This window comes from Bubalus kerabau, chromosome 9 (assembly GCF_029407905.1).
Source record: "Bubalus kerabau isolate K-KA32 ecotype Philippines breed swamp buffalo chromosome 9, PCC_UOA_SB_1v2, whole genome shotgun sequence".
In the NCBI taxonomy this organism is placed as follows: Eukaryota; Metazoa; Chordata; class Mammalia; order Artiodactyla; family Bovidae; genus Bubalus; species Bubalus kerabau.
Window position 1 is genome coordinate 84,649,133 of NC_073632.1, and position 27,325 is coordinate 84,676,457.

General features: G+C 40.9%; 1 protein-coding gene across 1 annotated transcript in view; it reads left to right on the forward strand.

The window, feature by feature from the left end:
* The first annotated feature begins 3,754 nt into the window (after nucleotides 1–3,754).
* ECT2L (epithelial cell transforming 2 like) overlaps nucleotides 3,755–27,325 on the forward strand; it is a 79,845-nt gene continuing 56,274 nt past the window's right edge. The window contains exons 1-4 of the mRNA XM_055535763.1: nucleotides 3,755–4,372; nucleotides 9,141–9,232; nucleotides 20,020–20,146; nucleotides 21,270–21,382. Coding sequence (XP_055391738.1) covers nucleotides 20,045–20,146; nucleotides 21,270–21,382 — 215 coding nt within the window. The 5' untranslated portion in view covers nucleotides 3,755–4,372; nucleotides 9,141–9,232; nucleotides 20,020–20,044. The remainder of the gene's footprint in view (nucleotides 4,373–9,140; nucleotides 9,233–20,019; nucleotides 20,147–21,269; nucleotides 21,383–27,325) is intronic.

Sequence of the window (27,325 nt, forward strand, 5' to 3'; positions counted from 1 at the left end):
CAGTCTCTCTGTTTTAGATAAAATTACAGTCTTCAGTCTGGAAATACAAGGGCTGGCTCAATCCTCAAAGGGTAAACTGATTTTAGAAAATTGAGGTTCTGTACCTTTCTTGCAAACCTTGCACCTTGTGCACATTTAAATATTGATATAATGAAAAAGAGCCTGGGCTTTGATCTTACTTAGACCTTGGTTAGAATCTCCATTCTGCCCCTTAGCTTTAGGTTCATGTGTGTTTACTCAGTTTGTTTTTTTTTTTTAACCTAGAAAAATGTGGTTAATAACCAGCTTGTAATGGCTGTACTGAGGAAGTAAAACATGTACATATAAGATCCTTAGCACAATAGTTGACACCAGTAATGTTCAGCAGTCAGTACTTATTAATATTAACATTAGCTTTTAAACAATATGTGAACCGTGAACTTCCAGATGTTCAAGCTGGTTTTATTTATTTATTATTTTATTTTTTTTTTTTTACTTTACAATATTGTATTGGTTTTGCCATACTCAAGCTGGTTTTAGAAAAGGGAGAGGAACTAGAGATCAAATTGCCAACATCCTCTGGATCATGGAAAAAGCAAGAGAGTTCCAGAAAAACATCTATTTCTTCTTTATTGACTATGCCAAAGCCTTTGACTGTGTGGATCACAATAAACTGTGGAAGATTCTGAAAGAGATAGGAATACCAGACCACCTGACCTGCCTCTTGAGAAACCTGTATGCAGGTCAGGAAGCAACAGTTAGAACTGGACATGGAACAACAGACTGGTTCCAAATAGGAAAAGGAGTACATCAAGGCTGTATATTGTCACCCTGCTTATTTAACTTATATGCAGAGTACATCATGAGAAATGCTGGGCTGGAGGAAGCACAAACTGGAATCAAGATTGCCAGGAGAAATATCAATAACCTCAGATATGCAGACACCACCACCCTTATGGCAGAAAGTGAAGAAGACCTAAAGAGCCTCTTGATGAAAGTGAAAGAGGAGAGTGAAAAAGTTGGCTTAAAGCTCAACATTCAGAAAACTAAGATCATGGCATCCAGTCCCTTCACTTCATGGCAAATAGATGGGAAAACAGTAGACACAGTGGCTGACTTTATTTTTCTGGGCTCCAAAATCACTGCAGATGGTGACTGCAGCCATGAAATTAAAAGATGCTTACTCCTTGGAAGGAAAGTTATGACCAACCTAGACAGCATATTAAAAAGCAGAGACATTACATTGCCAACAAATGTCCGTCAAGGCTATGGTTTTTCCCGTGGTCATATATGAATGCGAGAGTTGGACTATAAAGAAAGCTAAGTGCTGAAGAATTGATGCTTTTGAACTGTGGTATTGGAGAAGACTCTTGAGAGTCCCTTGGACTGCAAGGAGATACAGCCAGTCCATCCTAAAGGAGATCAGTCCTGAGTGTTCATTGGAAGTACTGATGTTGAAGCTGAAACTCCAATACTTTGGCCACCTGATGCGAAGAACTGACTCATTTGAAAAGACCCTGATGCTGGGAAAGATTGAGGGCAGGAGGAGAAGGGGAAGACAGATGCTGGGAAAGATTGAGGGCAGGAGGAGAAGGGGAAGACAGAGGATGAGATGGTTGGATGGCATCACCGACTCGACGGACATGGGTTTGGGTGGACTCCAGGAGTTGGTGATGGACAGGGAGGCCTGGTGTGTTGTGGTTCATAGGGTCACAAAGAATTGGACACAACTGAGTGACTGAACTGAACTGATTGAAATAATTCATATGCCATAAAAATTTTCCCTTTTTAAAGTGTATAATTCAGTGGTTTTTAGTAGATTCAGAGTTGTGCATCCATCACCATGATTTAATTCTAGCTAGAACATTTTCGTCACCTCAGAAAGAAACTCATTAGCAGTCACTCCCTATCTCCCAAACCCTTCAGCACTTGGCAACAGTAATCTACTTTCTGTTTCCATGGATTTGCCAATTCTGGACATTTTCTATCAATGGAATTATACCATACACAGCTTTTGTGACTGGTTTCTTTAACTCCTATAATGTTTTCAAGATTTCAAGTTTCATCCATGCTGTAGCATGTATCAATACTTCTTTTCCTGGCTGAATCATATTCTATCATATTGATATGCCACATTTTGTTTATTCACTTGTAGCTCACTTGCCTTCACCTTGTAAAATAGGCCCATGCTTCTTCCACCTAGTCTCCAGGCCACAGAAACAAGCACCTAAATGGAGATGGGGGAGGGCAGGGACCCAATAGACACTATTTTTTTAAAAAATCTCAATTTCAGTAAATTTTGGCATTCTGAGTTGAAAGAATTTTGGTCAGTTTATCTAATCATCTTTGTAATACCCCTTTTAAAAATGAGAAAGTCACCAGAACATTAAATGCAACCTTCAAAACTTTTCTGTTGGGATTAGCGGATAGGGATTCCAGGGGAAAGAGCATCCTAGGTCTGACAGAGCAAAAGGAAACTCTGTCATTTGACATGTTTTTCTTGGATGAGTCCTGAGACAGAGTAAAGAAAAAGCTGTTTCCTGTGGCTTAGTGACAGAGCAGTAGATTGACCTTGTTTGTTCAGTTGGTTCATTTGTCCTTTGTGTCAAGGAACTCCATGTGGGTCTCAGGTGACAAATTTTTAGTTTATCTAATTTGTATCCTTTCACACAACTTAAACATGTTAAAAGACAACAGGAAAAAAAACATGAGGTACTTGGATTAGAACAAAACCTGATTATAATAAAATTTATTATACAGATGTTAGTATTTACTTTCCCAGGTGGCGCTAGTGGTAAAGAACCCGGGCTGTCAGTGCAGGCGGTCCTAGAGAAGCAGGAGATGCAAGAGACAAAGGTTCAATCCCTTGACGGGGACGATCCCCTGGAGAAGGAAATGGTAATCCACTTCAGTATCCTTTCCTGGAGAATCCCTTGGACTGAGGAGCCTGGTGGGCTACAGTCCATAGGGTCTCACAGAGTCAGACACAACTGAAGCGACTTAACATACATGTTTACTGTAGAAAATTTTTACTTAAAATTGGATTTTTTAAAAGTACTACCAGAGCAAACCATTTAACATTTGTTCACATACTTCCCGGAGAAGGCAATGGCAACCCACTCCAGTACTCTTGCCTGGAAAATCCCATGGACGGAGGAGCCTGGTGGGCTGCGGTCCATGGGGTCCCTGCAAGTCAGGCACGACTGATCGACTTCACTTTAACTTCTCACTTTCCTGCATAAGGGAAGGAAATGGCAACTCACTCCAGTGTTCTTGCCTGGAGAATCCCAGGGACGGGGGAGCCTGGTGGGTTCTTGCCTGGAGAATCCCAGGGACGGGGGAGCCTGGTGGGCTGCCGTCTATGGGGTCACACAGAGTCGGACACGACTGAAGCGACTTAGCAGCAGCAGCAGCACATACTTCCAGAGTTCTTAAATATTTATTTACAAAAATTAAAGTGAAAGAAAATGTAGTCCCCCAGTAGTATCCGACTCTGCGATCCCATGGACTGTAGCTCATCAGACTTCTGTCAGTGAAATTCTCCAGGGAAGAATACTGGCATGGGTAGCCATTCCCTTCTCCCTGGGATCTTCCCGACCCAGGGATCCAACTCAGGTCTCCCAGATGGCAGGCAGATTCTCTACCATCTGAGCCACCAGGGGACTCGAAAATTTACAAAAATTAGGTGGCACAATTCATGTAGTTTTCTAACATACTTTTCATGTTGTGAACATCTTTCCTTGGCGGTAACTGTTCATCTACATACTAAAAAAAAAAATGGCTTCACAATAAATACTTAAAGGCATTTTGACCAGAATCAATAAAAATGTATCAAGAAGGATATTGTTTGGGCTTTGGTACCTCTTGTATAATGTGAAAATTGGCAATAGGTATTAAAATAATAGGACGATTTGCTGAAGATTAAGAAATCCCACCGTTTGCATCACACAGCCTTAAAGTTACTGACTTTCTTGGAGACCAAGCAAACATGGGTTCGATATCCAAGTCTCCTGTTGGGGGTTGGCTCCTCTGCTCTTCGTCTTCAGGGGCTTCTAGGACTATAGCGACTCCTGGGATCCTGTCACAAACTCCCTGGAGAGTGACAAAGGAGCAGGATCGTCGACCTGGCCAGAATCCGGTGCAGCCCTGATGATGGGGGTGTTGTCCGCCGGCTTCTCGTCCCCCAGCTGGGACAGCTGGCCGCCCGGTCCCGATGCTGGTGCTGCAGAGCAGCCTGCGGGACAGGGCGGGGCCGTGTTGTCGGGACTCGATGGAAACGGCGCGCTGCCGACCCCGCCCCTTCCCCGGGCTGCGGCCAGCGTCTTGCTCTCGCCCCTCCTCGCGATCCAAAGAGGAGGCAACCGCCAGGAGCCGGGTCTTTCACCGCCTGGAGGTAAAGCCCTTGCCTTCCGGGCCGCATAGCTTTTGCTTGGGGTCGTCGGGGTTCAGCGCCTGGGCGGTTTAGGTCCCGATGCAGCCTCGGGAAGACCCTAAGCTGCGCCCTCTCTGGGCTCCCCTTCCGTGGCCTTGGGGAACCAGCTCCCAGAAGTGGCGCTTGGGAGGAATGAAACTATCCCTGCCTAGGGTCAGGTTTGAACTGGGCGGTTGCCAGTAAATTAGCTTCTGCAGAGCACGCATTTGGGGTAGAGATGAAGTCACGCTCTTTAGCACTTCGGAAAACACTGATTTTCGTAGGATTCTGAACTCACAACGACTCCCACCCTTCGTTGGCTAGTTCTCGCCCTCTTCCTCCCGCGGAGTCAGAAATGTGGAAAGTGGAAGGGGTGGGCGTGGGGTAGCAAAGGAGAAATACAAAGAACCTGCGAGTACAGTTCATGGTTAGAACTGCATAGCTCTGAAAAGTTAATATGCTAAGATTTGATGAACAAGATTATATTCGTAAATAGGTCAGTAGGATCAAATCATGGTACTTATATTTATCCTTTTAAAAGTATTTATGCTCTACTTATTAATAAATCTTGCCATATATCAGAACAGAATATCCAGACATCGCTTGTATTCAAGTGCAGCTCAACCCTTGTAATTGTTTTCAAGCCCATCTTGACCTTTGTGCACCATAAAAACCTCAAAAATCGTGCTCCAAAAACCATTATTTCCATGAAAGAAAGTAAGGCTTGAGACGTGAAAGTTTTAGAACAACAATAATTGGTTGTTTTTCTCAAATGAATTTAAGTAGTACAGTGGCTTCTTGTTATAATTTTAATGTTTATAACTGTAAACTTCTCTATCAGTGAGCAACTTCATCATTTGAGTATGTCCGGTTTTGGCTCATGGGTTTCCCCGGTGGCTCAGGGGTAAAGAATCTGCCTGCAACTCAAGAGACATGGGTTTAATCCCTGAGTTGGGAAGATCCCCTGGAGGGGAGTCCATGGCAACCCACTCCAGTATTCTTGCTGGAGGATCCCATGGACAGAGGAGCCTGGCAGGCTAGTCTATAGGGTTGAAAAGCGTAGGACACCACTGAAGCCACTGAGCAGCAGCAGTTTTGGCTCACAAGTGTGGTATTTCCTATCCCCTTCTATGCTATTAATAGGGCAGATTTCCTCAAAACATGCTGTTATTTTCATCATTTATTTGTGCATTTAATAAAAATTATATACAAGTTGACATTCAAGTGTCTTGTTTTTACATGCCCTGCATATTGGACATTTAACTAGAATTATCTTTCATTTCTATTTTTTCATGAATCACACTCTTTCTCTACACCTGTTCTTTTTGCAGTCTTTAGAACCATACAACCCAAGAGGAGGCATATTTAAAGAATCAAAATTTAGATAATAAATGAGTCATTGTACAACTTGCAGTGTGAATTCACAAAGTACTCAAATGTAGGTACCTCTGTGCCAGGGAACAATGTTTTGTTTCCAGTTTCCACTGCAAGTCAGTGTCTTGTCCTGTGGAGCAGAACCAGAGTAATTTACATTCCTCCAACTGTGTAACCAGTCACCTGTGGAAACAGTTAAGGACAACATGGTTCTGATTTATCCCGGTGATGATTTATAGCTCTCTGTATGGACTGGCGATTGTCCAGCCCTCTCACCCTTTAGTCTGACTTTGATTATCATACGAATCACCCCCTTTTCTTTCACTAAGCATGGAGGTACCAGTTTCAATTGCTAAGTTTCTAATTGATATGTCAGTTATAAAGAATAGTTGGTCACGGAATAGAAAGTATGTTTCCAAATTAACCCATAGTGGTCATATATCAAATTAAAGTTACACTCACATATTAGGAAAAATCCAGTATAATCTTTAAATTTGATAGCCAATTATTGCCTGTGTGTCCATAGATGATTTTCTTTACCCTGTTCTTCTTGTCTGTAATCAAACTCTCAAGGTGAATATGAGAAATATATGAGCTTATGTATAGGAAAGAGTGACTAGCACCGTGCTAGTCAGAGTAGCTGTTCAAAAAAAGGATAGTAAATACAGTATTTATGATATGTTTCCCTCCCCACTTTGATTTTGTTACTTATTATGTTTGTTGGATCCAGTTACACACAAGAAGAGCTACAGACTCAGTTCAGTCACTCAGTCCTGTTAGACTCTTTGCGACCCCATGAATCACAGCACGCCAGGCCTCCCTGTCCATCACCAACTCCCGGACCCATGTCCATCGAGTCGGTGATGCCATCCAGGCATCTCATCCTCTGTCGTCCCCTTCTCCAGCCCTCAATCTTTCCCAGCATCAGGGTCTTTTCAAATGAGTCAGCTCTTCGCATCAGGTGGCCAAAGTATTGGAGTTTCAGCTTCAGAGTCAGTCCTTCCAATGAATATTCAGAACTGATTTCCTTTAGGATGGACTGGTTGGATCTCCTTGCAGTCCAAGGGACTCTCAAGAGTCTTCTCCAGCACCACAGTTCAAAAGCATCAATTCTTCGGTGCTCAGCTTTCTTTATGGTCCAACTCTCACACCCATACATGACTACTGGAAAAACCATAGCCTTGACTAGACGGACCTTTGTTGACAATGTCTCTGCTTTTCAATATGCTGTCTAGGTTGGTCATAACTTCCATTCCAAGAAGTAAGCATCTTTTAATTTCATGGCTGCAGTCACCATCTGCAGTGATTTTGGAGCCCAGAAAAATAAAGTCCGACACTGTTTCCGCTGTTTCCCCGTCTATTTCCCATGAAGTGATGGGACTGGATGCCATGATCTTCGTTTTCTGAATGTTGAGCTTTAAGCCAACTTTTTTGCTCTCCTTTTTCACTTTTATCAAGAGGCTCTTTAGTTCTTTTTCACTTTCTGCCATAAGGGTGGTGGTGTCTGCATATCTGAGGTTATTGATATTTCTCCTGGCAATCTTGATTCCAGTTTGTGCTTCCTCCAGCCCAGCATTTCTCATGATGTACTCGGCATATAAGTTAAATAAGCAGGGTGACAATATACAGCCTTGACATACTCCTTTTCCTATCTGGAACCACTCTGTTGTTCCATGTCCAGTTCTAACTGTTGCTTCCTGACCTGCATACAGATTTCTCAGAGGCAGGTCAGGTGGTCTGGTATTCCTATCTCTTTCAGAATCTTCCACAGTTTATTGTGATCCACACAGTCAAAGGCTTTGGCATAGTCAATAAAGAAGAAATAGATGTTTTTCTGGAACTCTCTTGCTTTTTCCATGATCCAGAGGATGTTGGCAATTTGATCTCTAGTTCCTCTGCCTTTTCTAAAACCAGCTTGAACATCTGGAAGTTCACGGTTCATGTATTGCTGAAGCCTGGCTTGGAGAATTTTGAGCATTACTTTGCTAGCATGTGAGATGAGTGCAATTGTGTGGTAGTTTGAGCATTCTTTGGCATTGCCTTTCTTTGGTATTGGAATGAAAACTGACCTTTTCCAGTCCTGTGGCCACTGCTGAGTTTTCCAAATTTGCTAGCATATTGAAGTACAGCACTTTCACAGCATTGTCTTTCAGGATTTGAAATAGCTCAACTGGAATTCCATCACCTCCCCTAGCTTTGTTCGCAGTGATGCTTCCTAAGGCCCACTTGACTTTACATTCCAGGATGTCTGGCTCTAGTTGAGTGATCACACCATCGTGATTATCTGGGTTGTGAAGATCTTTTCTGTACAGTTCTGTGTATTCTTGCCACCTCTTCTTAATATCTTCTGCTTCTGTTAAGTCCCTACCATTTCTGTCCTTAATTGAGCCCATCTTTGCATGAAATGTTTCCTTGGTATCTCTGATATTCTTGAAGAGATCTCTAGTCTTTCCCATTCTATTGTTTTCCTCTATTTCTTTCCATTGATCACTGAGGAAGGCTTTCTTATCTCTCCTTGCTATTCTTTGGAACTCTGCATTCAAATGGGTATATCTTTCCTTTTCTCCTTTGCTTTTCACTTCCCTTCTTTTCACAGCTATTTGTAAAGCCTCCTCAGACAACCATTTTGCTTTTTTGCATTTCTTTTTCTTGAGGATGGTCTTGATTCCTGTCTCCTGTACAATGTCACGAACCTCCGTCCATAGTTCATTAGGCACTCTGTCTATCAGATCTAGTCCCTTAAATCTATTTCTCACTTCCACTGTATAGTCATAAGGGATTTGATTTAGGTCATACCTGAATGGTCTAGTGGTTTTCTCCACTTTCTTCAATTTCAGTCTGAATTTGGCAATAAGGAGTTCATTATCTGAGCCACAGTCAGCTCCCGGTCTTGTATTTGCTGACTGTATAGAGCTTTTCCATCTTTGGCTGCAAAGAATATAATCAATCTGATTTCGGCCATCTGGTGATGTCCATGTGTAGAGTCTTCTCTTGTGTTGTTGGAAGAGGGTGTTTGCTATGACCAATGCGTTCTCTTGGCAAAACTCTATTAGCCTTAGCCCTGCTTCATTCTGTACTCCAAGGCCAAATTTGCCTGTTACTCCAGGTGTTTCTTGACTTCCTACTTTTGCATTCCAGTCCCCTATAATGAAAAGGACATCTGTTTTGGGTATTAGTTCTAGAAAGTCTTGTAGGTCTTCATAGAACTGTTCAGCTTCTTCAGCGTTTCTGGTCAGGGCATAGACTTGGATTAGTATGATATTGATTGGTTTGCCTTGGAACAAACAGAGATCATTCTGTCATTTTTGAGATTGCATCCAAGTACTGCATCTCAGACTCTTTTGTTGACTATGATGGCTACTCCATTTCTTTTAAGGGATTCCTCCAAGAGGAGCTACTCTGTGCCCAAGGTCAGGGGCAGTGGCTGCACTTTGCTGGAGCAGCGTGAAGTGATACCCCACGTCCAAGGTAAGAGAAACCCAAGTAAGATGGTAGGCACTGACAGAGCGCATCAGAGGGCAGACAGACTGAAACACAATCACAGACAACTAGCCAATCTGATCACACAGACCACAGCCTTGTCTAACTAAATGAAACTAAGCCATGCCTTGTGGTGCCACCCAAGATGGACGGGTCATGGTGGAGAGGTCCGACAGAATGTGGTTCACTGGAGAAGGGAATGACAAACCACTTCAGTATTCTTGCCTTGAGAACCCCATGAACAGTATGAAAAGGCAAAAAGATAGGACACTAAAAGATGAACTCCCCAGGTGCCCAGTATGCTACTGGGGACAGTGGCGAAATAACTCCAGAAAGAATGAAGGGATTGAATCAAAGCAAAAACAACACCCAGTTGTGGATGTGACTGGTGATAGAAGCAAGGTCCGATGCTGTCAAGAGCAATATTGCACAGGAACCTGGAATGTTAGGTCCATGAGTCAAGGTAATTGGAAGTGGTCAAACAGGAGATGACAAGAGTGAACATCGACATTCTAGGAATAGGCAAACTAAGATGGACTGGAATGCAATTGTTAGACGCTAATAATCAGTGAAGGAATTGGGCTTTTTCTTGGTTAGCAACTTTTAGAAAATTGGTAGATGTGGTAGAATTACTCATTTACTCACTCAGCAAATACTTATCAAGTCCCTAACGGTTGGCAGGCTTCCCAGGTGGTGCTAGTTGTAAAGAGCCCGCTTGCCAATGCAGGAGACATAAGAGACTGGGTTCGATCCCTGGGTTGGGAAGATCCCCTGGAGTCAGAAAGAGCAACCCACTCCAGTATTCTTGCCTGGAGAATTCCATGGACAGAAGAACCTGGTGGGTTACAGTCCATGGGGTTGTGAAAGTCGGACATGACTGAGCAACTCACACTTTCTACCTGTTGGCAGGCACTATGTGATAGGCAGCTTCTAAAATGACTCCCTACAACCCCAACCCCAGCCTCCTGGTATTCCTGTCCTTGTGAAACTCCTCCCCTCAAGTGTGAGCTAGAATTGTTTCTAATGCAGGTGTTGCTAAACTTTTTCTGTAAAGGGCCTGGTAGTAAATATTTTTAGCTGTGCAGGCCACATGGTTTCTTTCCCAAATACTCAATTCTGTTGTTATACTACAAAAGCCGCCAGAGCTGACATGTAAATAAATGTGATTAACTGTCTTCCAATAAAACTATTTACAAAAATAGGCTGTAGGCCAAATACGGCCTGCTGACCATGTTTACTGACCCCTGCTCTGACTAATCAAAAGTGATGGTGTATTACTTCTCAGATTAGTTCTGGGATTTTGTCACAGACTCTGGCTTCCATCTTTCCTGCCCTCTCTTACCCTCTAGCTTGCTTACCATTTTGTGAGCTAAGCTATGGAAAACCCAGCTGGAAGGGGAGCCTCCAACCTACAAGGAACTCTTGTTCCAACAGTCTGTGAGGAACTGAATCTTGCTGACAGCCCTCTACCAGGGCTTGGAAGTGGCTCCTTCCACAGTTCAGCTTTGTGATGACAAAAGCCCCTGCTGACACTTGGGTTGTGAGAGATCCTGAATCAGAGAACCTAGTTAAGCCAGCCATGTTTGACCCCTGACTCATGGAAACTATGACAGAATAAATGCTTTTCTTAAAAAAAAATTTTTTTTTAATTTATTTTTTGGTTGCACTGGGTTTTAGTTGCAGCACCCAAGATCTTCACTCTGGTTGTGGCTTGCACATTCTTAGTTGGTACATGTGAATTCTTAGTTGGGGCCTGTGGGATCTAATTCCCTGACCAGGGATCAAACCTGGGCTGTCTGCCTTGGGAGTTCAGAGTCTTAGCCACTGACCTACCAGGGAAGTCCCATAAATGTTTTTTTAATGCAACTAAGTATTGGGACCATTTGTTACATAGCACTAGATACCCACCATGTTACCCACATCAGATAACTAATACTCTTCATGATAGGCTCCTATAACAACGAACAAGGGAAATGCTACATATTATATCCTTTTCCTGGAGACAATGGACATCAACGTACTAAATTTCTAAAACGTCCTGCAAAAATAATAATAATAATAATAAAACAATTTTAATTTTGTTCCATCAATCATTTCCAGGCATATTAACCACATATCCTCTTTTTCTGGGAAATACCTATTAATATCTTATGGAGCTACTACTTGGGGAGATTTTAAATGCTAGACTGTGAAAAGAAATCATTCCATTTAAAGAAGTAGTGATTGCCAGCATGCTGTCTCTCCCTCAAATAACTAGTCAATGAAGTAAAATATTAATCTAAGAGAATGAATATAATCCTGTGGGAATTTGCATCTGAGTCTGTATTTATATATACATATGATGTACTATAGCCACATATTGAAGCCCACCAGCAGAGATAGTAACTATTCTTTCTGCAATGTTACGCTCATTTTGTAATTCAGCAAATCCCTTACCACAGAGGATAATAATTCTGAGGACTTGCTAAATAAAAATCTCTTATGTTGACTCTTAGAGACATTTCACGTAACAACAGCTGGGCATCTTATGAAACTAAGGATTTGTTTTCATTTAATGTTGATTCAGAGGGAGGTATTAATTTTCCACATTGCCATGAGGTTTTTTCCTGAACATTGTTGTAGTGTTGTTTGCCAAGACACATCACTGCCTTGCTTCACACATGAGACTGAGGCCCAGAAATGAAATTACCTGTGAAGCTTCAATTTTTTTTTCCTTTTGGCTGTGTTCACATGGCACTTGGGATCTTAGTTACCAGACCAGGAATCAAACCCATGCCCCGTTCAATGGGAAGCAAGGAGTCTTAACCACTTGACCACCAGAGGAGCCTCTAAAAGCTTCAATTTGGGGGAGATCAGAGCAGGAGTCCAAATTTGGTGCTCACCATGTCATGCTGCCCTTCCTAGTATGGTGCATGCCTTTCTGAGATACTCATTTTTAAAATATGCTTCTATCTGACTGAAGTGTGATAAGTGTAGAGGCACCACCAGTGTTTGTTTTATTTTCAGATTTTTCTGACTTGCCAAAAAATTTTCCTCAGCTACTCCAGGCTAAAGAAATTCACATTGTTCCCTCTCTTCTTGGTATTTATAGCAACAGAGGTTGCTTAGAAACTTAAACATTTCTGATGCTTGAACCTCAGCTATAATTTCACTGAGAAGCAGTCATCCAATTTGTGTTTTAATGCCTTCTGTAATGGACATAATCTCCCGGGACAGCTAATGCTGCTGAAGTGATTGTTTTCCTACTTAGACTGAGCCAAAATCCATCCCTCTGACCTCATCCATTGTTCTTAATTTTGTCTTCTGGGCACTCACAAACCATATGTAATTGATTTTATATATAAAAAGCCTCCAGATTCTGATGTGCGTGTGGTATGGTATGAGAAAGGGGTCCACTTGCTTTTCTCTTTTTAAAATAGATATTCTATTTTCCTATAAATGAAAAAAATCTCTCTCTTCCTCTTTGATTTGTCATCTAAGAAGTGTCTGATTTACATGAGGCTATTTTGGATTTTCTCTTCTGCTCCTGTGATTAGTTGTCTGTCCCCATGCTAATACCATGTTATGATATTACTGCAGCTTTTTTTTTTTGTACTTAACATGTTTTATTATTTTTTTTAATTTTATTTTATTTTTAAACTTTACAAAATTGTATTAGTTTTGCCAAATATCAAAATGATAAAGTCTTTTTATATTAATTTTTTATTGAAGTATAATTGATTTGCAATGTTTTCATTTCAGGTGTATAGCATAGTGATTCAACAGTTTTACAGATTATACTCAATTAAAGTTATTACAAGGTAATGGCTGTAATTCCCCATGCTATTCAATATATCCTTTTTTTAAAAAAATAAGATATAGTTGTGATGTAGTGGTGATTGTGATTTAGTCACTCAGTTGTGTCCAACTCTTGCAGCCCCATAGACTGTAGCTCCCAGGCTCCTCTGTCCATGGGATTTCCCTGCAAGATTACTGGAGTGGATAGCCATTAGCCATTTCCTTCTCTAGGGATATTCCTGACTCAGGGATCAAACCTGCATCTCTTGTGTTGCAGGCAGTCTCCTGCATTGCAGGCAGATTCTTTACCATCTGAGCTACCAGGGAAGCCCATAGTTGTGATACAGTATGTGTATGTGTGTGTATATATATATATATATATATATATAAAACTTTGCTGTACACCTGAAACTAACATAGCTTTGTACATCAACTATAATTAATTTTTTAAAAAGCCCCACAAGGGCTTCCCTTGTGGCTCAGTCGATAAATAATCTGCCTCCAATGCAGGAGACCCAGGTTTGATCTCTGGGTTGGGGAGAGCCCCTGGAGGAGGAAATAGCAACCCACTCCAGTGTTCTTGCCTGGAAAATTCCATGGACAGAGGAACCTGTCAGGATACAGTCCATGGGATCACAAGAGTTGGACACGACTTAGCGACGACACCACCACCACCATTCTTTTTCAGGTTCTTTCCCACCATAGGTTATTACAAGACAGTGAATATAGTTCCTTGTGCTATTAAGTAGGTTCATAGATACAATAAGAAATACTGTATGTATTTTATACACAGTATTGTGTGTATGTTAATCCCAAACTCCCTATTTATCCCTCCCTATTATAAGTCTTGATATCTAGAAACACATCTCCTTCTCTTGCTCTTCCAGAGTATCTGGACTATTTTAGCCCTTTATTTTTTGGACATGCCACGTAGCTTATGGGATCTTAGTTCCCCAAAAAGGGATTAAACCCAGGCCCACAGCAGTGAAAGTGTGGAGTCCTAACCACTGGACTGCCAGGGAATTCCCAACTTTAGTCTTTTAAACTTCCTTGAATTTTTAGACTCAGCTTTTCAAGTTATACACACACACACACACACACACACACACACAATATCTCTTTGGGATTTTTTTTTTTTTAAGATTCCATTGAATCTGTAGATCATCAATTTGAGTGAATTAGTTTCTTCATTTTTCTGAATCTCTAATACATGAATCAAACATGTCTCTCCATTTATTTAGTTCTTTAAAAGTTGTTTTTCAGTGAAGTTTTCTAATTTTCTTTATACAGTTGTACTTTTATTTTTTTCCTAGGAAATTAGTAGTGTTTGATATTATTCTTTTAAAACTTCTTAATTGAAATAGAAGATAGAAAAATATGTAAGTCCTAAGGGTAAATACTCAATAAATTATGAAGTGGATTCACCTAGGGTCCCACTCTTCAATCAGTACCATCACCCCAAAATCCCTTCTCATATCCCTTCTAGTCATTCCCATCTCTTTGCTCACTAAAGGAGAAGGAAAGGAAAGTGAAGTCGGTCAGTCGTGTCCGACTCTTTGCTACCCCATGGACTGTAGCCTACCAGGCTCCTCTGTCCATGGGATTTTCTAGGCAATAGTACTAGAGTGGATTGCCATTTTCTTCTCTAAGGGATCTTCCCAACCCAGGAATCGAACCCAGGTCTCCCGCATTGTAGACAGATGCTTTACTGTTTGAGCCACCAGGGAAGTCCTCACTAAAGATAACCACTATCCTGACTTTGAACACTACAGTGTAGAACTTCGTATAAATGAGACTACAAAATGTATCATTTTGTTCTCAGCTTCCTTTTCTTAATGTCTTATGATGTGTGATTTGTGCATATTGATGTGTGTAGCAGCAGTCTGTTCATTGATCTATAGCATTTTATTGCATGAATATATGACAATATATTTATCCATTCAACTACTGATGGATGCTTGGGTTGTTTCCAGTTTGGAGCTATCCAGTGCAGCTATGAATACCCTTGTGGATATATTTGGTTTATATGTGCATGTTTTTCTGTTGAGTCAACTGTATCCATATTTTCAACTTTAGGAAATAATGCCAAACAGTTTTTCAAAGCACTTATACTAATTTACACTTCCACCAGCTGTATATGAGAGTTCTGGATGTTCACCAACACTCAGCTTTGTCAGTCTGTGCTGGATAACAAAGCATCCCCAAATTTGAAACAGGAATTGTTGTCTTTCACAATTCTCTGGGTTCACAATTCATCTGGGCAGGTACACTTCCTCTTTTTCATGATTAATTATTTATTTTTGGTTGTACTAGGTCTTCATTGCTACTCTTGGGCTTTCTCTATTTGCGGCAAGTGAGGCTACTCTTCATTGTGGCGTGTGGGCTTCTCATTGTGGTGGTTTCTCTTGTTGCAGAGCACAGACTCTAGGTGCACAGGCTTCAGTAGTTGCAGCACAGGCTCAGTAGTTGTGGCTTCTGGACCCTAGAGCTTGCAGGCTTCACTAGTTGGAGCTCTATAGTGAGGGCTCAGTAGTTGTGGCACACAGGCTTAGTTGCTCTGCAGCATGTAGAATGTTCCCAGACCAAGGATCGAACCCATATCCTCTGCATTGGCAGGCAGATTCTTATCTACTGTACCACCAGGTAAGTCCTCCACTTCTTTTATAGGCTGGAGTCATTCATATGGTTGCATTTACCTAGGAGCTCAATTGGAACTGGAATGCCTGAGTTGGCTTCATTTACACACCAGGTACTCTGAGTTGGGTGGCTGAAAAGCTGGGGGCTGGGTTCAACCTCTATCTTTTCATGTGGTCTTTCCTTACTCAGTAATCTAGCCTAAGCTTATTTACATGGAAGCTACATCTCAAGAGTGCAAAAAGAGAAAGCAAGTCTTAAGGCCTAGGACCAGAAGTCATTAACCATCACTTCCACAACATTCTAGTGGTTAAAATAAGGCAGTGCTTATTCATATATAAGGGGAAGAAGGTCAATAAGACTCTACTTCTTGATGGAAGAACTGGGATGGGAGCAGTTATTCTTGGCCATAGCTACAGACAATATACGACCCACCCTCTGGTCGTGATTCACATGCCTTTCACAAGCAGAATACAATTACCCCATCCCAGTACACCCAAAGTTTCATCCAGGTTCATCCAGATTGGTAAGACTTTTATTGTTGTTAAGAATGGGAGTTGGAGCTTATCAAATGCACTTTTGGAGGAGTTCCCTGGTGGTTCACTGGTTCGGGCTCTGTGCTTCCACTGCAGGGGTACAGTTTCGATTCCTGGTTGAGGAACTAAGATCCTGCATGCCACATGGAACAGCTGGAAAAAAAATGCACTTTCTGTATTTACTGAGATTTTTATGATTTTCTCCTTTGTTTTATCGATGATAAATACATTGATTTTGTATATCAAACTAAATTTATGCTCCAAGAATCAGTCCAAATTGGTGGTGATATGTTAACTTTTTCATATATTGGTGTGTTTGGTGTTCTAATATTTTGATGAGGATTTTTATTTTAGGATTATGTTTACGATAATAAACCTATAATATTCCTCTCTTGTAAGGTCTTTGTTGGGCTTTGGTGGTAAGATTATGTTGACTTCATAGAAGAACTTGGAAATAATTCCCAATTTTCTATTCTCTTGAATAAGTTCAATTGATATTTTTTCCTTAAGTGTTTTGTAGGTACAAATATTGGATCCAGGAATAGGGTACTGCCATACCAGCATCAATATATTCCAAATTATGTGGCATTAACATCCACTATAGCAGCATGAAATTGTTATTGGGAACTTGGACTGTTAGCAATCCATGTCACCAAAAAAATTTGTAGAACTATATTCTAGACTAGCTTAAAGAGCATATTATATAACTAATAAGCTTATACTTTATGCAAAGAGGTAGAAAATGACTTATTATAATGAGTCTGTTATTACTGGCTGCATTTGCCAAGGTACTACCAGAATTAAAGGAACTCAGAAGAAAAAATTTGTCTGGTTTGCAAGCAGAAATGAAAAGACATTCAGAGACAACAAAAAAACTCAGATCCCTGCAACTGAGTGGAGGTGTAACTGAGTCACACATTCAACTAGCAGAGAAGCAATAGAGAAATCCTTTGAGAAACAGAGGCTGCTTAAAACTCGGCATCGCAGCAAGACCAAGTCAAGAAGAAAATGGCTGTCACACCACTGTTAGGATCTCTGAATGGAATAAGGTGGTACCAGCAAATACTTTCACAGTTGGGAGCATATCTCAAGAAGAGGAGACTTAGAGTTTGGTTCTTCCCAAGGAAAGTCTAATTAGGCTCATAGTTGTTGTTCAGGGGCTAAGTTGTATCTGACTCTTTGCAACCCCATGAACTGTAGCATGCTAGGCTTCCCCATCCTTTACTATCTCCCAGAGCTTGCTCAAACTCATGTCCATTGAGTCAGGGATGCCATCCAACCATTTTATCTTCTGTTGCCCCCCTTCTCCTTTCTTCAGTCTTTCTCAGCATCAGGGTCTTTTCCAGTGAGTTGGGTCTTCACATCAGGTGGCCAAAGTATAGGCGCTTCAACTTCAGCATCAGTCCTTCCAGTGAATATTCAGGATTTATTTAATTTAGGATTGACTAGTTTGATCTCCTTGCTGTCCAAGGGACTCTCAAGAGTCTTCTTCAGCACCAAAGTTCAAAAGCATCAATTCTTTGGCCCTCAGCCTTCTTTACTGTCCAACTCTCACATCTGTACATGACTACCAGAAAAACCATAGTTTTGACTATACAGAAAGACAGAGACAAGTCTCTAAACAGTTGTGAACATAGCACTTCCTGAATTCAAATAATTTTAAATAAATTATTAAGAGATCAGTATTGTCAAAGGAGTCACCTACATGGTCTAAAAGAGAATGTGATTGAGACTAAAAATGACAATCTCGATCCAGCCTTCTACAGCAGGATCTCAGAATTGCTATGGATTAACTCTTTTATAAACCATTCTTATCCTTTACAAATGGGAATACTTATTGCAGTTGTCCTTTTATTGTTCTACCATTTCATATGTATCTTGTATGTATAGGGGCTTCCCAGGTAGATCAGTGGTAAAGAATCTGCCTGCAATGCTGGAGACCTGGGTTCCATCCCTGGCTCAAGAAGATCCCCTGGAGTAGGAAATGGAAACTCACTCCAGTATTCTTGCCTGGGAAATCCCATGGACGATGAGCCTGGTGGGCTACAGTCCATAGTGTCACAAAGAGTCAGACATGACTGAGCATGCATGCGTAGTGTGTGTATGCGCTAGGCCAGATAACTTTTCTTTTTAGTTCAGAGATCTGTAGGTCAAGAGTAGATCTTGGTCTGTCATAACTGTTATGAATCATTTCTATCTCCTGGAATCTAAGCTAAAAATATTGGTGAAAAAAAAAAGAAAATATTGTTGAGATGTAACTTTAGAGTTGTCTGTTTTAGGGAGTGGATGAGTATGTTCTGCACATAGGAAAGGAAGGAGGTTGACCCAAAGGGTTAACTGTGGTAGACTGTATTACTCTTGTATAATCCACTCCCCTTGAAGGTGGCCTGGACCTAGCTACTTTCTGTTACCTAATAGAATAGAGCAAAAGGATACCGCTTCTGAGGTTACAAAGAACCTGTGCTTCCTTCTGTGTGTCCTCTCTTGCTTTTTCATTTGCTTACTCTAATGGAAGTCAACTGCCATATGAATTGCCCTATGGAGAAGCCCATGTGGCAAGGAAAACAAGGGATTCCTCCACCCAACAGCTCATGAGCAACTGAAACCTGGCTTCAACCACAGGAATGAGCTACAAATCCTTCAGATGAAGGACTTCCGTGGTGGTCCAGTGGCTACTCCATGCTCCTAATGCAGGGGGCCTGGGTTTGATCCCAGGTCAGGGAACTAGATCCCCCATGCCGCATCAAAGATCCCACGTGCTACCGTGAAAACCTGGCACAGGCAAATAAGTTTAAAAAACCCTTCAAATAAGACTGGAGTCCTGGCCAACACCTTGATTGCAGCCTATGGGAGACTGTGAAGCAGAGGGACCCCTTATGGACTGAATTATGTCTGCGCAAAACCGACATGCCAAAGCCCCAACCCCCATTATGACTATATTTGGAGATGGAGCCTATAAAGAGGTAATAAAACTTAGAAGAGTTTATAAGGTTGTAGTCCTTAATCCAATTGGACTGATGTCCTTATAAGAAGAGGAAGAGATACCAGAGTGCACCCCCACCCTCACCCCAAACCCGCATGTGCTCAGAATGAAGGCCTTGTGTGAACACAGCAGAAAGGCTGCTGCTGCAAGACAGGAAGAGAGGCCTCACCAGAAACAGCATGTAGATCTTAGACTTTCAGCCTCCAGAACTGTGAGAAAATAAACTTCTGTTATTCATGCCCCATCCCCACCCCAATCTGTGGTATTTTGTAATGGCAGATTTAGTACCTTAACAATACTATACCCGACTAGGTTGTGTGTGGATTTCTGACCCCCAGGAACTTTGAGATAATAATAACAGTTGTTTTGAGCTGTTAAATTTTAGGATAATTTTCCATGTGGCAATAGATCATTAATATATTAATCTATTTTTTCTCTCCTTATCCTGACTTATGCCTTTAAAAGTTGGGTAGGGGTAGGGGGCTGGTGGGATGCATCCTCTTTGAGCCTTTCAGATTGCAGGGGGGAAAAAAGTTAGTATTCATGGCTAGTAAAGAATCATTCCACTTTTTGAGTCAGTTTTCCAGCAAAGTAAAAAACAACTCTGGTTTGGATTCATATTTCAGTCCCGAGTAGTTGAGGAGAGAATAATTTTAATGATTTAGAGTTCATGAACTCCCTGTGCATATTTGTATGGACATATATATATAGTTCTAATTATATTTATATAAAAATATATATAGATGAATTGCTGTAATTCTATTATTTCTATAAGGACAGCATTGATATACTGGATCTAGGTGATCTTAATTAAACATTTATTGAAATCAATGTATATTTTCTAGGAGTGGATAAAAATAATTTGCTGAGATGTCAGCTGGGAATTCTCCCAGGGAAAGCCTGGAAATGGAGAGCTTCCACACAAGATTCAGTGCCTGGACACCTTTCAGCAACAAGTCATTAAATCGACAGGCGAGTCACATATTCTAGAATAAGATAAGATTAAATTCTAGGGTGACTTTTACTGTGATATATTGGGTCTCCTGTTACCATATTTAAATTAAATGCTTGTAAGAACTTAGTTTTTGAGTCACTTTAAACAGAAATGAACATATATTTGTTTGCCCCAAAGATAATCTCTCTTTAGCCCAGTTCACAACTCCAGTTTTATGGAAGGCACAAGACCTGCCCCCACTTTTGTCCTGTTTATACCTCAGGAAACAAAACAGAAACCTCCAGGACACACCCTGATTGCTGTAAGGGTGGTGTTTTGGTGTGGAGAGCATTAGTGTGTGTGTTTCTTTAATTTTCTCTTCCCTCTTGTGCCTACTGCACAGTTCCCTGGGGCCTGAGGATTCCCCCTCCTTTGAAAGGTAATTTGAGAGGTAGTCACTGAATGGCCCAGGCAGCTCTGCCAGACCTCCATGGAGAAGGAGGCTGCCTGGGTACTCAGAGCTCAAGCGTGGCCCAGGCTCGTTCACAAAGGAAAGAGACCAGACGGGCTGGGACCAAAGCCTGACTAGTAATAACACCAATGAGTTTATATATGTCGTGAAGCCAACCTGGACTGAGGTCCTGGTTTGGGGGCACACTGGTCCTGGTGTGTCTTTTGTGGAGACACTCCTAACAAAGGCTATTTATTCAGTAATATTTACTAACTTTCATTTTGGTGGGTGTTATAAAAATGTAGGACTCTGGCTTAGTAAAATCACACCTACTCCACATGGCCCTGTTTTCACAATTAAGCAAGTAACTGGTATGTATTTTCAAGATGAAATGTTTGCGATCTGTTTCTCCGGACCACACTAGTTTAGGTAGAAACAAGAGTGAGGATTCATTACTTCTTTGCGCCCTCCTTGGGCACCTCTGTAATTACGTCCCCACCAGCCTTTCCCACCTGCCTACCCAGCAAGCCTGGGCTTGCATCCCTGGATAAAAAGCAGTTTAAGCTGAAGGGAAAGACCCTTACTAATGTGGAAGCGCTTTATGAACTGGAACGTGCAAAGCAAATATTAGCTGTGAGGTTGTTAGGTTGCTTATGTCTTGCTTAGCAACTTAGAATATGTTGAAATGTCATTTCTCCCCCAACTTGTAGCTCTTTCAGGAAAGAGTTGCTCTTATAAGTCACTGGTTTGATCTCTGGACTAACAAGCAACGTCAAGAATTCTTATTCACGATTTTTTTACGATGCACTAAATCACAACTAAGGTAAATGTAGCCTAGTGATGTAATTATCTTAAAGAAAATAAAATATTATACAATGATCATATAACCTTAAAGAGTTTCTCTTTTCCCTAAAGAAAAACAACACGATTGATATTTTAAGGTTTATAAACAATCTTTTCTAGTGCTGCTTCCTCTTTGAGGATGAAATGGAGACTTAGGGAACTTGAACACCTTCATACCATAGTGGGATATTTGGTTTTTGCAAAAAACTTTTGCAAAAAGTTATAAATAGCTTCAGCCAGTGAATCTTTAACAATCTCTTGTATATTACGTTCTCCTTGAAACTATCAGATAAGGTATTTCAAGTAGGTGCTCCAAAATATTTGTTACAGGAGTAGATGGATCTAAAAAATATCTGAGAAGTGACAGTGGCAGCCACATTTAGAAATATAGGCAGGACTTGTACAGCAGTGATTACCGATGACCGATAAGTCTTGGTTTTTAACTGTTTCCCTTACATCCTATTATATCTGTAATTTATTTTAAAATACTCCAGCACAGCTGGTGTGATATGTGAAAGTGTTCACTGCAATTACACCCAGGGGCAGCTAGTGTTCTAATCAAGAGTTAGTACTCTTGGGTTGGTTAGCTAGCCACTATATTGAAAAGGTTAAAATGCCTTAGTTATTACCAGATACATTGCTAAGTAGCATATCAAATATCAGACATTAGTTTTTCTCAGAGCAACTTGTGGCATAGCTTGCCAGATGAATGCTAGAAATGGCCTGTCTTTGGTGAAATTAAAGGTATTCAGGTATGTGAACTGACCAAGATATTCTAGAGCGCCCTCTGGCACGCCTGGACCTGGTTGAAGAATCCAGCCAGGCTTATAAGGATGGATTCATCTCCCAAAATATGGCCTTGTCTGCCTGTGGAATCTCTGAAAGCCTTAGAGCAACAACAAGGGTAGTGATAGAATCCTGTTTCTGGAACACTGTTATTTCTCAGTTGAGTGAACCTTTCACCCAAGGGTCAGAGAGCTGGGATTTCATCAAGCCCACAGAGGCGGCTACATGAAGTAGGAGGACAGGCAAACCTTTGAAATTCTTAGGTAGTTACCAAAAAGTACCTAAGAGTTGTGCAAGACCAAGCTGGCTAATTTTAGTTTATAGCATCTGCTTCTCACTCTTTCTAACCCTTCTGCCTGCCCCATTTCTTTCAATCAACCATTTCTTCTCTTCTGCCTATGAACTCACCTTCTCCACTGTCAGCTTTCTGTGCATCCTGGGCCCGAAATGGATTATCCCTGAAAGAGTCACTGGCGGGAGACAGCCATCTTCTCCCATTAACAGACTGTGTTGAAAGAGGCTGCAAAGACAGGTCACAATAAAGAGGATCTTCAGTCAATGCTTAAAAATCAGGGGGAAGGGACATTCTTATGGTAGTCATTGGCTAGGTTTCCTTTGGCTCCAGCTTTGCAGCTTTCAAGATAAGAAAATAATAGACCAAACCCTTATATCCATAATTGCTTTGTGAGCCATCGTGTTCTAGCCTCATGCATCACAAAGTGAGCAATTTTAATTGTAACCACTGGAGGTCATTAGTGATCTTGTAATATATTTTGAGGCTCATTAACATTAGGCTTGACATTTTTTCACTGGAAACTTCATCCATTGTCTGGTACCTGAATTCTTTCTCTAGGACAGGGGTATAGAACTAACAGATTCACTGAAATTTCTCTGCTTTGTTGGACAGCAGTTTCTGCAGAGCTGTATTTCATAGTCCCGTGAAGCTGTTATTACATGTTCTGGGCTAGTGACTTCAGGGGAAGTTGTATATCAATTTCTAGTCTCTGAGTTTGGCATCCTGAAACCAGAATCTTTAATTTGCAGTGGTGGTTTTTGTTGGTGAGCATCAGTCAGTTCATTCCCCACAGTCTGGATGAAGTCTCTCTTACACTACTTCCTCCCATCTTTTTTGGTCAGTCATTTCTTCTCTCTTACAGACAGCTGCAGATACCATGTGCGGATGGTCTAATCTAATTTGAGCTATGCTTGATTTTAAGTAAATCTAAAAGCCCAACTCATTTTCATTTTTAGCCTAAAGTTAATGCAATAAATTTTAAAGCATCATTATTGAAATGTAATCCACATACATAAAACTCATCCATGAGAAGGACACAATTCAGTGGATTTCATACATTCCCCGAGTTGGGTAACCATCAGCACAATCTAAGTTTAGAACATATCCATCAACCACAAAAGAAACCCCCTTTCTATTAGGAATCACTCTCCATTCTAAACCCCCTCCAATTCCAGCCAATTCCAATTCCTCCAATTCCATGTGCAACCACTAATTTATTTTCTTTCTCTATAAATTTGCCTATTCTAAACTTTTCATATGAATGGATTCGTACAATATGTGGCCTTTTATGACTGCCTACTTTCATAAATTATAATGTTCTCAAGGTTTACCTATTTTATAGCATTTATCAGTACTTTCATTTTTATCATGAAATAATACTCCATAATATGGATATGCCATATTTTATTTATTCACCAGTTGATGGAATTTGGGTTGTTTCCACATTTTGACTGCTGTAAACAATGCTGCTGTAAATATGACTTTATAAGTTCTTCTCTATGGATGCTTATTTCTTTTAGGTGTATAGCTAGAAATGGAATTGCTGAGTCAAATGGTAACACTGGAATCAACTTTTAACTATTGCTTCTTCTGAATTTTGTTTACTCCTCTAGTCTCTATTCCCCTGTAACTATGAATAAGCTTGTGACTAAATGAGAGAATTTAGTGTTATTTGAATGCCTGAACACTGTATGTAAGCTCAGTTATTTTTGTGTAATACCTTGTTTTCAAGACAGAGAAGCCAAAGTTTGAGATGCTTTGTTTTATAATTTCTGAATAACTTTGTTTTAATTCAGGCAGTTATAAAACTTAAATAGGCTATTGCAGTATTGGCCAGAGATACATTGTCACCGTTTTTATTAAAAGTTTATTCTTAATCTCTATGAGATGTATTCACATATCTAATATTTTTCTGTCCTAATAAATATTCCATGTTGTTAAGAGTTTAGAATTTTTCTTATAATATTAAAGACATTTTTCAAAGGTTCACCTTCTTGAATCTTCCCTCTGTCACGTTTTCCCTCTCATCTCAACTTAAATGTCACCTCTGCTGGGAAGAGATGTCCTCTTTGTGCTCAACTTTCACCTCCATGATTTTTACAAACCTCTATCATGGCATTTCCCCCAACTTCCCATACATTATGCTTATCTGGCCACATGTCTGATGATTTCCAGTGGTGGTGTTCCCCTGCCTCTTGCCTAGGCTGACCTTTCCTGTGACTCCTTGAAGGAAACTTGGCTGTTTATGTCTGTCATGCTTGGAGAAACCTATGAGACATTTGAATCTGTCTCCTAGTAACACTGGTGGGACCGGTTTCAAATTGCTTCTGTTCAGCCAAAGGTAATACCTCCTACAAAGACCTTTCATTCTGGGGTTGGAGCTGTTCAAGCTTGTAGCTTTTCCTGGTGGGTGGGGCAACATTCATGATTCATGTAACTGCATTCCCAAGACTTGAGAGTCACTTGGACAGCAAGGAGATCAAGCCAGTCAATTTTAAAGGAAATTAACCCTGAATATTCATTGGAAGGACTGATGCTGAAGCTGAAGCTCCAATACTTTGGCCATCTGATGTGAAGAGTTGACTCACTGGAAAAGACTCTGTTACTGGGAAAGATTGAGGACAAGAGGGGAAGGGGCAACAGAAGATGAGATAGTTGGATGGTATTACCAACTCAATGGACGAGTTTGAGCAAATTCCAGGAGATAGTGAAGGACAGGGAAGCCTGGTGTGCTGCAGTTCATGGGGTCACAAAGAGTCAGACATGACTTAGCTACTGAACAACGACATTCCCAAGACATGGATGGAGTGTGTGTGTGTGTGTGTGTGTGTGTGTGTGTGTGTGTAGGGAGAGGGAGATCACAACCAAAGAAAGATTAGCTCTTGTCACTCATCTCCATCAGAGTCACCTGGAAATGGGGCTGGAGGGCAGAAAAATGTACCAACCATGTATAGTTAAGAGGGAACATCCCCTCTTACTCTCATCTCAGTACACCGCCCCTCCCCCCCACCCCATCAAGGAGTTCCTTGGAGGACTCAGTTGAGGTTGTCTGTTTCAATTGTAATCTCTGAGGAAATCTAGTGCATAAACTTTTTCAGAGACAACATACCTCTAGATTATCCTTAAATATAGAACAGCTATATCATGCTGAATTACTGCCATCCATTTGAAAGGAGGATATTTCTGTGTGGAGGTGGTGGAGAGGAGGCGGGAGTATTCAGAGATACATTGTTTTCTAAATATCCAAGACAGGTCTGGAAATGTGGGTCATTCTGCTTCTTCCCTCTCATCAGCCTCATATTCTGGATATACGGGGTTGGCCAAAAGTTCATTTGGGTCTTCTAAAAAACCCCAAACAAACTTTTTGGCCAACCCAATATTTCTACCCTTTCACCAAGATCAAATGGTTATGAACAACCACAGGAAATATCAGTATTTGTTTTTGGGGTGGCTTTTAGGGGTGGATGAAACAAAGAAAGAAAATCCTGAAGTTTAAAAGGAAAGGAGAATATGAGCTATACATTCCATGGAATTCTCCAACCCAGAATACTGGAGTGGGTAGCTGTTCCCTTCTCCAGGGGAATCTTCCCAACCCAGGAATCAAACCCAGGTCTCCTGTACTGCAGGCAGATTCTTTACCAGCTGAGCCACCAGGGAAGGCCAAGAATACTGGAGTAGTAACCTATCCCTTCTCCAGGGAATCTTCCTAAGCCAGGAATCGAACTGGGGTCTCCTGCATGGCAGGTGGATTTTTTTTAACCAGCTGAGATACCAGGGAATCCCTCAAGAAAGAAAACCCTGAAGTTTAAAAGGAAAGGAGAAACCTAAACCCAAAGCTTTTTTACCAGGTAGAGGTGGGGACAGAGTAAGAGTGTGTGGTAGGAAAGTCACTGGCTTACATTAGGCAAAGCCCCTGCACTTGAAGTCCTCACTTCCTGTTTCTCCTTTTGTAATGTTTCACTTCTCTTTACAGCGTGTAGCTCCACCTGCCATTCTTTATACACAGTAGTACTTGCTTGTTTATTTACTGTCTTCCTATTCCATTAGAAGGTAACTCGATGAGTGCAGGGACTTATTCTGGTATCTCTTTCCATCCCTAGTACTTAAAACACCAGGTTCATAGTAGCCACTCAACAAATACTTGCTTGAATGAATGGAGATGTGTTAGACACTCCTATTACAATGATAATAAAAAGATAATCAGGAAAAAAAAACTTTCCTTTGGTAATTCTTTAGGAGGAAGGACTTTTTTTCAAGATATTACAAGTTCTAGAATATAGGATATTATTAATACTTTGCTTCATTGAAGACTTTTCATTTTTAATCAATTCAAGACTTCTATAAAGTGATTCCAGAAGGAATTATGCATAGTAATAATACCTAAGGGTATTACATATTGCTGGAGAAGGGTATGGCAACCCACTTCAGTGTTCTTGCCTGGAGAATTCCATGGACAGATAAGCCTGGCTGGCTACAGTTCATGGGATCACACAGAGTCAGATACGACTGAGTGACTAACACACATTACATACTGCACACCTCCAGAGGGTGCTGTTTCACTCTGTCATCTGTGTGAATGGCACCTGCTAAACTTGTTTACTGTACAGCTTTCCAAATGTAGCAGCCCTGATAATATTCCAGTCATTTATAAAGTACATGATATTAGCTTCCAGATCTACCAAGTATCATTTACCCCCTGCATAGGAAGAGTCAAATCCACAGATAATTTACTGGAAAATGGAGACAAGGTTTTAGGAGACTATTTGTCTCTATACTGTATTTAAGAATCTCTTTAAGAAATTTTCAGGAGGGTTGTGGCAGAGTCAGAGTTGAAGTGGGGCT